Below are 14,088 nucleotides of genomic sequence, written 5' to 3'. Positions count from 1 at the left end.
ATTTGTCCCATTTTTGACAGTGTGTCATCATATTGTGAAAATAACCAATGGAATAAGGCTTTAAGAAGAATAACCAACAAAATAACCAATAAACGAAGGCTTTTATTATTTAAATGGACAAATTCTGACTGAGGAAATGAGCTGGCCAGTTTGTTATTTGCATATAGGCTACAGGCTACAACTATTATAGTTTTAGGACATTTTAGGCCTCAGTAAATGATGGTAAAATGTTTTATAGACCTTTTTTAATCAGAAAAAATTTACAGGATACAACTGAATGTAAAAAATAGAGCTGTGCTACATTAATGTTTTACCTTCAACCCAAATATTAAACCTTGGACATTTATGTTATTCTTTGCACTAGACATTTCGTATTAACTAATATTAATTTTAGAGTTTCACATGAGGCCACCATGGTTGTCTTTGGTGTTCTACAACACACACAATCACATCATTTATGTGATATCCCTGAATTCACACAGAATCCCCTATTCCCTAAATATCTCCTTTTGATATCCAGATCCTGAGCTGCAGTAAGGACCCAAGTGCATTGGGGGTGCTGTTGTGGGTGACATAAAATACACCAGCGCTCACTGCTAATCCTGCCACAAAACACAGCCATGACAGAGCCCGCAGAGGAGTACAGGCCATTCGCAGCACAGCTGTCCAATGTTTACCTTACCATCCTGTCCCTCTTCTGCTTCAAACTTTTCGTTAGAATTACCCTTAATCTCCTCACACATTTCTACATCATCAAAGGCAACCGCAAGGAGGCTGCCCGGATTTCAGCTGAGTTCTACGACAATGGTCAAGGGCACGGTAAGTAGAGCATGTGTGCACTTACATCACTGCCCAACACTCGCACAGCAGGAGTGTGGATTTAATGTTCAGTTGCCAATGTTTGGGCCTGATTGCATGGATATACAGCTATCAAAAGAATTAAGGGACTGCTTGACAATTATCTGGATTTACTGGCTTTGTTAGGTATGAGTTTGAATAAAGTGTTAATGCTTGTTCTACAAAGGTCTGATAGTGTTTTTTTAGTAAAGTAAAACAAAAATAGATTTAAAGGGCACCTATTTGACCCCTTTTTCAAGATTTAAGATAAGTCTTTTGTGTCTCCAGAATGTGTCTAAAGTTTCAGTTCAAAACATCCATCAGATTATTTATTATATCTTTCAGAATATTGGAATTTTCTGTTCTGAACACAATGTAGCTGTTTTGGTTGCCTGTGCCTTTAATGCTAATTCTCCCCACCCACCATTCCCATGTGCCTGTCAGAGTGTGCCTCAATCTCCGCCTCGGCTGCGTCTGATAAACAGCACAGTGACAGACATAAAGGAAGCAGATCTCACATAATGTTTGTGAGAAATACTACAGTAAGAACTTTCCCAATGATTATTTGATGTATTTGTTGTGGAGTTAATTCAAGCCTTTCTGCAATGATGAGTCACACACAATGTCGTTACAACAGACACACACAAACAGACAGTGCGTGCATTTAATTTTGCACTGTTTTTGCACGGCAAATGTGACAGGAGGTACGTTATCCACTGCTGTATGGATATCCGTTATGTTGATATACAAAATAAACCTGATTTAACTTCCACAAACTGGGATTGAAGCTTCTTCTTTTATAATTGTACTGACACGGGGTTGTGATAAAGATGGTCAAATCACTGTAATTCATTACAGACATGCACTGTTTTAAAACGTTTTAAATTTGTAAAACTCATTTTTGGTCACATTTGATGATGATTATTTATCACAGAAAGCTCATCAGATCGTTTAATTCCAGTTGCTTTGCGCACGTCCTGTCTTGGTGATATGATTATACATGTTACAACAAAAACATGCTAATACGCGGCTGTCAATTAGTTGACGTGGGCCTCAAAATAGGAGGGATTTGGATCCTATTTTAACATCAGGAAATTTAAAAGAGACTTACTGTCATTATATCTCCCCAATATGTCAGTGGACACCCTATACCTACACACAGTTCTATCCAAACAGCTTCCAAAAGATTTTCATCAAAGGTGCCCTTTAAAAAAATTGATGGAATAACGTATGTTTTCAATTGTTCTGACTGAAAATCAGGGTTACTAAATATTGGTATCCTAACTATTCTGAAATTTAAACATGGCTTGTCTAAAATGAAGATAAACGTGTTTGAAAATATTACACTTTTTGTAATTTTATTAAGTAAACAGGCTCTCAATAACAACATTTGTATTTGAAATTTGTAATATGATCACAGATTTTTTTTTACTCAAATATTGAGTAACTATATTGAGTTGTGTTTTAAGATTTTTTTTAAAGAAATGTTAATTTCTAGACAACACAACAATACCAATCTATTTTACCTCAAAATTTGATGGAATAACTCTGATTTCCAATCACAACAAATTGAAGTATTTGTTTTTCTGACTAACTGCCATTTGCTAAAAAAGACAATATTTTTATCTGGAATTTGGAGGAAGCATTATAACACCTTCATACAACAAAGCAAATAGTAACATTTTCCATGAATCCACACCAAAATATATCCAATAAATTGACAATTGACGTTTCTGAAAAAAAAGGCTCGAAATGACAATATTTTTATCTGAGATTTGGAAGAAACATTATCACACCATCATATAGCAAAACAAATATTAACATTTTCCTCAAACCCACACCAAAAAAATCCAATAAATCCAGAGAAACTGAGAAATATTCAAGTGGCCTCTTCATTTCCCCCATAGCTGTATATATGGAGCATGGGGAATGCTATTACTGCACAATGGTTTTCCTGCAGCGTAACCATAATACCTGTCACTGCATGTGACAAGAACCACAACAGTGATTCCAATTCTGCTTCATACTATTTTAAACATACTTTCAGAACAGCTCTTCATATGCATTCCTAAAGCGTGCTCTTTAAGATTCACTTTTGTGTGTTTTGCGTCACAGCAGGCACCCTACAATCATATTACCACACATATAACATCAAGCACACACACACTCACTAAATATGCATGCATGCGACGCAAATCCAGGAATGGCTGCCAGGCTGTGGTTTACAGTGTTGTATAAATAGAATTGAGGCCATGCACCCCCTCCCCCTTTTTTAACTATACAACAACAACAAAAAAAAATCACAGTCGCCGTCAGTCTATCAAGCATTTGTGAAGGCAGACGCTCGTCTTCAGGATCCTGAAGGGTGCAGCCGGGCCTTATAAACAGCAAAGAAGGCTTTGGTGTAAACAAGTTGTCTCGTGGAGCATCTCAGAAAACAGCTTCTCAGAGTTTAAGATCAGGGCAAGAGGAACAGTCACAGGGGATTGCCATAGTCTGGCATTTACTAAGCAACTTAAGTAGGGCAGTGCAGAAATAAAAAAAAACCCAGACAGCTTCAGTGACTCTTCTTTTAAGGCTTTTTTTTTTTTTTTTTGAAGAGAATGATATAAGGAGGAAACATTTTCCTGAAGGGACACGAGCTTTGTCAAAGTGGAAGTCTTGCTGAGCTGGTTAACCAGCCAAGGTTGGTACTTTGATATGATTCGTGTGTACGTGGATTGACTTGCAATATCTTGACTGTGGAAAAAAGACGAAAAAAAGTGGATTCTTAGATTGATTGTTTTTGAATTATGTGAGGATAAAAACTAAGAAGGGACATTGAAAGGTGGAGGTTTGTTAAGTGGTTCTTCAGGGAAGTTTGTTCTGGTTTTGTTTTGAAGGTTTTACTGTAGTTTGTGATGAAGGGAGGTCACGATGATGATGATGATGTGTGGAACGCATCAGCCGTCATACTGGATATTGACTCAGGTGTGTGCAAATATTAGCTTTTTGTGATTGTACTGTATGTGTGCATCTGGAATATAAAATCCCTTTTACATCTTCAAAATAAACAACTATATATATATATATACACTATATTTCTAACACTCACCGACCACTTTATTATGTACACCTGTCCAACCTTTTATTAGGTATACATGTCCAATACATATATACATATACACACACACACACACACACACACACACACACACACGATTACATTTTGTTAACGTTTGATAATGTATTTTGATAAAACATGGTAATGACAAAATGAATAACAAATATTTTCTGTGGCAAGTCCTCGGTTATGGAACACCTTGCCCCTTAAGACTAGAATGGCTCCATCACTATCTATTTTTAAAGCACCTCTTAAAACGTACCTTTTTAGCTTAGCTTTTTAATATTATTTTAATAGTCCTATCAACTGCTACATTTTTCAGTCGTTTCTCTTGTCTTATTTCTATATTTTTATATTCTGTGTTTTTTACTTTGTCTTATGTACAGCACTTTAATCAGTCTAGTGGCTGATTTTAAATGTGCTCTATAAATAAATGAACTTGAATAACAAATATTTATAAAAATAAAAATGTAATGCTTTTAATATTTTATAATATTGTTTTATATCAAGTGATTTCATAGCAAAGCATATGTATTTAATGAATACAAGATAGAAAATATAATTTTTAAATACAGTATATAAATACTGTATATCGTATAGTAAATATATGAAAAATGCTTTAAAATATTTAAACATTTTAAATAGGATTAAAAATAGGGCATATTTTAGATTGTTTTATGCTGAAAATACAATATGATAGAAAAATTTGTCACAAAATAAGTTTTTTTTTTAAATAAAATATAACACCTGTTAGAACTTTTACAGTTTTTCTCGATCACTAACACACAAATCATGAAACAATTCACCATGCTCTCACAACTATAGACAAAATCTCAAAACTATACACCAACTTGTCTATCCTCAAACTTCCAGCTCAAAAACAAACGTTTCCGTCAAAAAAACATTTTCTCTTCAGTCAAAATCAAACTTTGGTCTCCGATGATGCACAAACCTGACGAATACGCAGACTAATGCACTGCCTAGAAAACACCAGTGAGATCAGTTCAAAACACTATTACCGAAACCTCTTACTGGAGGTCAGGAATCAGTGAAGGGCTTGCATTTAGAATTTTTAACATGTCTATAATACAAACACACTTTCCAGAAAGAAAGTAATTGTAAAGTTCTACAACTGTAAATTAAAATTGTAAAGAACTTAATATGAGCTATAGGGATGGGCCGGTAGAAAATTCTGATCATGTGATACCCTTGGATAAAAATATCACAGTATCACGTTATTGTGATTTTTTTCTCTAAAATAAGTTGTATGTGTAATTTGAAGTGGCTCAGTGGATAACGCTGTCGCCTCACAGCAAGAAGGTCGCTGGTTCGAGTCCTGGCTGGACCAGTTCGCATTTCTGTGTGGAGTTTGCATGTTCTCTCGGTGTTCGCGTAGGTTTCCTCCGGGTGCTCCGGTTTCCCCAACAGTTCAGAGATATGCACTATAGGTGAATTGGCGAACAAAAATTGGCTGTTGTGTATGAGTTTATGGGTGTTTTCCAGTGCTGGGTTGTGGGAGGCCATCCGCTCCGTAAAACACATATGCCAGAATAGTAAGCCAAAGGAAAATAAATGAATGTAATTTGACAGAAAAAGTAACATAAATAAAACAATTTATTTTTATTTTAAATACTTTTAATATTTAATATGAAAAAGTAAATTGCTGACATAAAAAAATCAATGACAAAAAAACATTCAATAGAAGCATTTCCTCTTGATTTTCTTTAGATTTTTAAACCAAATATGCTTTTAATTTAAATTCTCGATTTTCCTTTTTGATAAATGACTGTTGTTATTGTGTTCCAGGCTCTTGGGCAGACCGATCGGCTCTACATGATGCTGCCAGCCAAGGACGTCTGCTGGCCCTCAAGACCCTCATTGCTCAGGCAATCTCTCATTTAAATGACCTTTTCTTGAACTGTAAGATAAAAAATCTGTAATAATGTGCAGTATTAATAATATGATGCTCTCTGCTGGATAAGCAATGAAATACACATTTGGTGAAGAAGTAAATGCTGCGGTCCATCATGCACATTAGTGAAGGAGCATTGCTGCCATCATGTGGAAAACAAGGATCCTGCACATCAGTGAATAAATTAATGCTATATTAATGTGTCCTCAGGGCCACAGTGTGAATGTGCTGACGATAGACCACATTAGCCCTCTTCATGAGGCCTGCATAGGGGGCCATGTTGCCTGTGCCAGAGCCCTGATAGATGCCGGAGCCAACGTTAGTCTCTGCACGGCCGATTGGTAACACTTTCATTTCACAGGTCTTGATTAGCAATGGCCTTAATTTTTGTTTTGTTTTATTTTGAGCATTTTAACAGTAAAAGGTGCAAATTTGTTATATTAAAATATCTGTTCATTTATTTTCTCAAATTATATTTGAAATATATTTTAGTATTTTACACACTGAAGAAAATTAATGACAATTATTAACACTTCCCGAAAATTAATTTTCTACTTGTGATTGTGTAAAATTTCATGAGTCATGTTTTATATTCAGTGTTTTATTTTTTTTTAAGATAAGTGGTTGCAAACAATTTATATGAGCTGAATTTAAACATTAATTTATTCACTTTCCTTCGGCTTAGTCCCTTTATTCATCAGGGGTTGCCACAGCAGAATGAACCACCAACTTATCCACCATATGTTTTATACAGCGGATGTCATTCCAGCTGCAACCTAGTACTGGGAAACACCCATACACTCTCATACATACACAATCATACGACTAGTTTACCGTATTCAATTAATCTGTACCGCATGTCTTTGGACTGTGGGGGAAACCGAAGCACCTGGAGGAAACCCACACCAACACGGGGAGAACATGCAAACTCCATACAGAAATGCCAACTTCTTGCAGTGAGGTAACAGTGCTAACCACTGAGCCACCATGTCGCCTGAATTTAAACAAACTAATTAAATTTTGTAATGTTCAACTTAATTAGTTTGTTTAAATTCAGCCCGTTCAATTGTTTGCAACCACTTGCCTTAATAAAAATGAGTAAACCCAATCAATAATTTTCTTCAGTGCAATGTAATAAAATAAAATGAGTTTTTAAAATAATTATTATTAAATATATTATCACATTTATTTGATCAATTTTATTTATTTATTTGCTTTAGCTTTTATAACGGTGAAACTGAAATATTTCCTTTGTCAGTGAAACACTGTTTATTTATTTTTTAGAATTATGTTCGAATAATGTATGATATTTTAAATCACAATAAAAAATATAGTATTTCAAATATAAAAGGACATATATTTCATGATAATTAATACATTTATTTTAATAATTAAAGTTATATACATTTAATATTTTATACATTTTATTTTCATTTATTTGATCTATTTCTTTTTAAACCGAAAAAGAAAACTCAACAAGTTGAAGTACAAATTCAAATTCTGATTACTCAAAATTCAGACGCTTTAAATTAGAATTAATATATTTCTCAGTAAACTTTTTAGAATTCTGACTTTTCTCACAGTCTTCAATTTTTTTTATCCTGTAACACAGGGTGTCCGCATGGTCTTAAAAAGTATTTAAAGTTGATACATAATTGTAGAGAAATTTAAGGCCCTTAAAGAATAATAAAAAGTCCTAAATGCTATTTTACAAGGTATTCAATTTTATATCATCTTTGATTATACAATGTATAGTTGTATGCTAAGGTTTGCCTGAATTGAAACTGTGGATATCAGGATGCTGTGTAGTAGAAATCAATAAATGAAATCAATAAATTCCTGCTAGATTTGACATTATGCAGCTTTGTTTACTGCAGTAACCAAGGCAACACCGTTATTTTTACAGTTCTATAGGTGCCAACCTGCTGAATTAGCTATAGGTTTAATAGATTTTTATTCAGTATATGAATAATGCTTTAGTTTTGGATTTTTTTCTTACATTAATGTTTAGTAAATATACTGTAAGTTAAAATCTCGCCAGTGTTTCAGGTTGAAACCTAAAGGGGTTATAAGGGATTAAATGTAAGAGTCTTTAAAAAGGTGTTAAAAGGTTTTGAATTTCACTCTCTGATTCCTGTATATACCCTGTAATAGAAATAGGCTTCCATAAAATACTAATAATTTCTATTTTAAAAAATCATATATTTTTTATCATCGTTTCTTTTATTTTTATATTATATTATATTATATTATATTATATTATATTATATTATATTATATTATATTATATTCATCACTTATCTCAGCATAAAATGTGAGATAAACATACAACACTTCCCGAAAATGAATTTTCTTCTTGTGATTTTTTTGTGTAAAATTTCATGAGTCATGTTTTATTTTCTGTGTTTTATTTTCTTTCTGTGTGTTCAGGTGAATGTGACAGCTATAGATGGAGTGACTCCATTGTTTCGTGCCTGTTCAGCTGGCAGTTTGGCATGTCTAGAGCTGCTTTTGCAGAGCGATGCCAGACCACAAGCCCTGGCCATATTCCAGCCTTCACCCATCCATGAGGCAGCCAGCAGGGGTAGGTATGAGACTGGCAGTGGAGCCTTGTGAAGTCCTGCACAAATCACAATGAGCCTTAATGAGCTGCCTTCCTAATAGACACTCAAAGTTTTTATAAAATGTCTAATAAATCTCTGGTGTCTCTAGAATATGTCTGCACTGTAAAAAAAAAATGAAACTGGGTCCACACTATTGCTTCATGTTGTAACAACACAAATTGATTATGTTAGTGGACAAATGTTAGTGGATTGAACATAAAATAATTAAGTTGTCCCCAAAAAAACTTTTTAATAAGTAGTTTGAACAAGCAGCAAACATATTTTTGGAGTGTGTGAAGTTTCAGCTTAAAATACTCTACATATTTATTTATTTATTTATTTATTTATTTATTTATTTATTTATTTATTTATTACAGCTTGCCAAATTTGCTCCTGAATGTGAACAAAAACACTGCATTTTTTGTGTGTCCTTTTAAATGTAAACAAGGGTAAAATCTAAAAGGGATATAGCTGCAGATACTTTGGAATGCACACATATAGCATAATTTTGTGACAGTAGACAATAATAATTACTATTACTATGTTACTGTGAAGGGTAGGTTTAGGTTTGGTCTTAACAATAATAAAGCAATATAATGGTTAATTTAATAAATAATATGAATCATTCTCATTGACTTCATAACAGAGTTGTATCCCGTCTAGCAGCAATTGCAGATAAACTGCTGCTGCTTTCCAAAACAGTACCAGCTCGATCTCAAGAGAAATCTATTTTACATATTGTCAGAAATTCTAATTATGTCTAATGTCTAATTCATTTAAATATTATTCGTAAATATTACTCATATAAATATTATTTGATACGTATCAAAATGCAAAATTCATATGACTCTAGACTCTAAAAAGTTACAATTTGCCATAGAATTATACTGACAGTGCATATAGAATAGATAATTAATGTGCATTTATGAGTTACGCAGACTGTGTTAGAATAACCATGTAGCTATGGTCTCTGTGAATCCAGTCAGAGAAAATTGGAAACATTCTCTATACAAACTGACAAACAGTACTTGTTTTGGGATATGATGGGCTGTTATTAGCCCATATGTGTTAATCTGACCTTGGTGAAGCTGTCCAGTGTCCAGCATTAAATATGTTTTGGACAAATATACATTTTACCAGCATTCTTCAGCACATTTCCATCAAAAATGTAATTCAATTCAATTGGAGATTCTTATGCTTGTTAGTTTATGCAACAACAAAATATTTGTAATGTTTTTTTTCTGTCTCAGTCTTACAGTTTTAGCGATCTTCATGTTTACAATTGCGCTCCCTTCGCAGTGCACTTTGAAAACATTGATGTCATTTTGAACACAGCCTCATGACAAAAGCTATAGGTGAGCTATTATTTAAAAGCAGAAGTTATGTTAGGACTCCAAAGCTTGTGAAAACAAAATCATAGCATATGGTAATGCTTTTAATTTATAGTAGGTTATTTATTAAGTATCTGTACTGTATATGGGCCTGTTGGTTAGAACATTTCTGCAGTGGTTTGCATGTGTCAAATTGTAAAAGTAGACTTTTCAAAAAAAAAATAAATATCGTTATTTATTTATTTATTTATTTATTTATTTATTTATATGATTTATATATGAGATTGGAATACGTGTTAGCTAAGTGGTTTTATGTTTTAGAATAGAATATGTAATGTTCTCAATAATATTTGTAAAGGAAACATTGGCCCAATATGTGTCATTTACATATATTTCCATTAATATGGAAATCGAGTGCATGTTTTTAGCAAAACTAATATTGGATTTTATTTTAAATGCGTGTGCATGTAAAAAAATACAATTTGCACAAGTAATTATGGGGATTTTTTTCTAAAGAAGTAGTTACTCCACCCCATTAAGAGCATCATTATGGGCATTTTACGTTATTACTAACATGGTTGAAACAATAGATCTGCGACAGAGAAACGCCGTTGTTTAGGAAACGCACCCCAGAACAGTAATTTTTTCCTCATGTTTGCAGAGAAGGGCTTACCAAAACATATTTCTGGGTTGGTAGATGCACCGGGGACTCGATTATAGCACTTAATTTGACATGGTTTTATGGTCTCATTTAGGCCACAGCAAGTGTGTGGAGGTGCTGGTTTCATGGGGTGTAGATGTGGACTATGAAATCCCTCACATGGGGACTCCTCTCTACACCGCCTGCCGAAGTAAAGAGTTCCTATGTACCCGCAAGCTGCTTGATGGAGGTAAACATGTCTGAGCAGTTTTATGTCAAGCTGATAATGTGTTGGTTTCTACACAAACAAGTTTTAAGTGTAATCATAAGTATGAAATTTTGAGATGGCCTTTTCCTTAATAAAGTTAGCTTCAGTAAATTAGTCTGATGCCAGTTACTGGTGATTCAGTAACTGTTATGATAGATTTGATAGAGTTGATATGGCCCAAATTAGTTACAGTATTTGCTGATCTTTTCATTTTAGTTGATATCCAATTCATTAATTTAAAAAAAAATATTTATTTAGTTAATTAATTTCTTAGATTATTGATGTTTTAACAACTTACATCAAATCATGAAATATGTATTATTTTGACATTGAACATAATCATTAATTAAGTTGTCATAATAAGTTACAATTATATCAATGTGAATGAAAACAGTTTAAATGAGTAAATTTTTTGTGAGTGATTCTTTATAATTTTTATCTCATTACCAACAATCAATCGATCAATTAGACTAAACATTGTAAGTGCTTTACAGGTGTATATGCCTTTGAAGAAAATACAACACTGTAAAAAACCCTGGTTCAAATTAACCTTATGAATTTATTAAACTTATATTATGTTAAACAGACTTAAAACAACTTGTGTAACTTATAAAATTAAGTTAGAACATGATTAACTTCACCAACTTTACACGTTTAAGTTAACTAAGTTACAATGAACTAAAAACAAATGCTGTCATGACTAATTGATCATGTCATTTTTTTACAGTGAAGTAAAGAAAATAACACTAAAATTACTCATTTTTAGAATGGATTGAAACCAATAATGACATTAAGCAAGGAAAATGGAATTATACATTATACAAGACACTGCATGTTGTAAACTAAAAAAAGATTTGTCATTTATATTTAAAAAATATAAATATTTTCTACATCTCACACTTGCTCTAGGAGCTTAAAATCACTAAATCTTTTAGCTCTACAAATATTAACAGCTACAAAAAAAAAACCTTCCAGCTCTACAGTCTGATGCAGGACCAAGTAGTGTTTGTAAATTAATAAAATAATTTCAAAATCAGTTTCCAAAAATCAGCTATAAAACAGTTTAATATGTTTTTCTTCTGCTGTGGTGCTGGAGATCCACTGATAAGGATAGCAAACCATTAACTAAGACTTTATGCTGAATAAAGTACTAATTTGCTTCTTATTAAAAGTGAAGGTAGCAGTTGGGTTTAGAAATTAGATAGAAATAAGGATGTAGAATCAGATCATACTTCACACTGTAAGTATGCTAATAAACTAATTAACACTAAGTACTAATAAACAGCCATTATCTTAATACATCTTAATAAAAAAGCCAGTAGTTAATAGAGTGATTTGTTACTTAAACTAAAATAAAACTATACCAGTTAACAGTTTTCTGCTTGTATTTCATTCTCTCTTCTTTCTTTCTTTTTTAAGGGGTGGTCCAGAGTGTATTTTAAGGCTTGGTTGTGTTTATAAGATGCAAAAAAAATGATTTTTCATTTGTCGAAAATATAATTTTTTCATATATCTTAATTATATACAGCTACTCTACTAATATGAAAATGACTGACAATATATTTCCTGACATATTTCTTAGGTCCTCCGAAAGTAAAAGATCAATTTTAACAAATAAAAATACTTACAGGTTGTGGCTCACAATCCACAGCTTTGTCTTATGGTTGGAGCTGCTCCTTTGAGGAGTTTTTAGCCGAATCCAGCACTGAACTGGGAGAGATTCTGGAAGCTGTCCTTTGTCAAATGCTAGCTATATATATTTTTTTATAATTCTCTGGAACATAATTAAAATTTAATTGTAAGCATTTCTTTCTTTTTGTCATGTCCTTTGGAAGCCTAAATACAGAAACAGAACAAACTCTGTAGAAATAGCAGTGTTTGGGCGGCATTTTAGCTTTCTCTGCTACATTACAGCATTACAGCTCCTCTGGCCACATGCCTTCACTGCGCGAGGTGTATGCGCATAACCTGAAGGGTTTAGAACATCATTAACCCAGATGTATTTTTGTAGTCCTCAAACTTCGTTTACTGTAGGTTTTGCTGAGCTAACTTTGTAAAAGCCAATGTATGCCTTTGCACTGAACTTTAATCGTATTACATTCAGAGATGTTGTTTATGTTCACACTTCTACATTACACATAAGCTAAAGTTTAACATATGATATCGTAGTGGACCAGCCCTATAAAATAACCTCTTCTGGAGGGCCACCATCATGGAGATTTTAGCTCCAACTCCCTTTTTCCACACATGTTTTCTAGTTAGTTTTAGCTTGTTAAAAAGTTAGCTCACACAAACATTAAAATTTTCCCTCCAGGAACTGGTTGAGCACCCTCTGACTTGCACTGTACTTTAATTTTATTGCATTTTCACCATCACAGGTGCAAATGTGCAGAAAGGTTCATATATGGAGACTCCTCTTCATGCAGCATCTCAGAAAGACTGTCTAAGCATCGTGAAGCTCCTGCTGGAATTTGGGGCAGATGTAAACGCACGCAACTTGGAGTATAAACGCCCCGTTGAGGTTGCTCCTCCAGGGAGCCTCACAGAGGGTTTCCTATTGATTTATGAAGGTGAGTTAAAGGTACATCGGCACTGGAGGCTCAAAGTCACCTTTGTTTAGTTTTGACTTGTGATGTTTTACTGCATTCGCATTTATCAGTTGTGTCTGTTTTGCAGCGACACCCCGTTCTCTGAGTCAACTTTGCCGTCAGCAAATCAGGGAGAGGTTGGGACGTTCCCGACTGCATCTTCTACCTCATTTGCCCCTCCCTAAAGCTATGAAGAACTTTCTACAATACAGATAATGTCATTATGTTGACAGTTGTAGCTTAATAATACTAATATAAGGTTAAATGAGAAAAGCAGTTTTACCCATGTAATCACAATGACCTTATCTATGTAGTCTGATTTTAAAAGGGAATGAGCCAATAAAATGTTTTTGGTAATTAACAATTAAAAAATTCAATAAACTTGACTGGAAACACATCTTGTTTTGCCCTTAAAATTAGAAAGAGAGACAGATGGATGGTTGAGTGGGAGGGTATATGGATGAATGAATGGCTGGATGGACAGACAGATGGATGGATGGACGATAGATAGATAGATAGATAGATAGATAGATAGATAGATAGATAGATAGATAGATAGATAGATAGGTAGGTAGGTAGGTAGGTAGGTAGGTACTACCTACCTACCTACCTACCTACCTACCTATCTATCTATCTATCTATCTATCTATCTATCTATCTATCTATCTATCTATCTATCTATCTATCTATCTATCTATCTATCTATCTATCTATCTATCTACCTACCTACCTACCTACTAGGTAGGTAGGTAGGTAGATAGATAGATAGATAGATAGATAGATAGATAGATAGATAGATAGATAGA

The 14,088-nt window shown here is 33.5% G+C and overlaps 1 protein-coding gene across 2 annotated transcripts; it reads left to right on the top strand.

The window, feature by feature from the left end:
* The first annotated feature begins 614 nt into the window (after positions 1–614).
* asb5a (ankyrin repeat and SOCS box containing 5a) lies at positions 615–13,679 on the top strand. 2 transcript variants are annotated; one of them, XM_056472147.1, is made up of 9 exons: positions 3,135–3,356; positions 3,438–3,523; positions 3,720–3,807; positions 5,747–5,826; positions 6,063–6,170; positions 8,283–8,436; positions 10,542–10,676; positions 13,073–13,264; positions 13,371–13,679. In XM_056472147.1, exons 3-9 carry the CDS (start codon positions 3,738–3,740, stop codon positions 13,496–13,498), a joined length of 867 nt encoding a protein of 288 aa, XP_056328122.1. In that variant the 5' UTR covers positions 3,135–3,356; positions 3,438–3,523; positions 3,720–3,737; the 3' UTR covers positions 13,499–13,679. The 2 variants fall into 2 exon arrangements, with proteins under 2 accessions (XP_056328121.1, XP_056328122.1); XM_056472146.1 differs by lacking the exons at positions 3,135–3,356; positions 3,438–3,523; positions 3,720–3,807 and adding an exon at positions 615–819.
* The last annotated feature ends 409 nt before the right edge of the window (positions 13,680–14,088 follow it).

This window comes from Danio aesculapii, chromosome 14 (assembly GCF_903798145.1).
Source record: "Danio aesculapii chromosome 14, fDanAes4.1, whole genome shotgun sequence".
In the NCBI taxonomy this organism is placed as follows: domain Eukaryota; kingdom Metazoa; phylum Chordata; class Actinopteri; order Cypriniformes; family Danionidae; genus Danio; species Danio aesculapii.
Note: the sequence above shows the minus strand (reverse complement) of the source record. Positions and strands in the feature narration are given on the sequence as shown.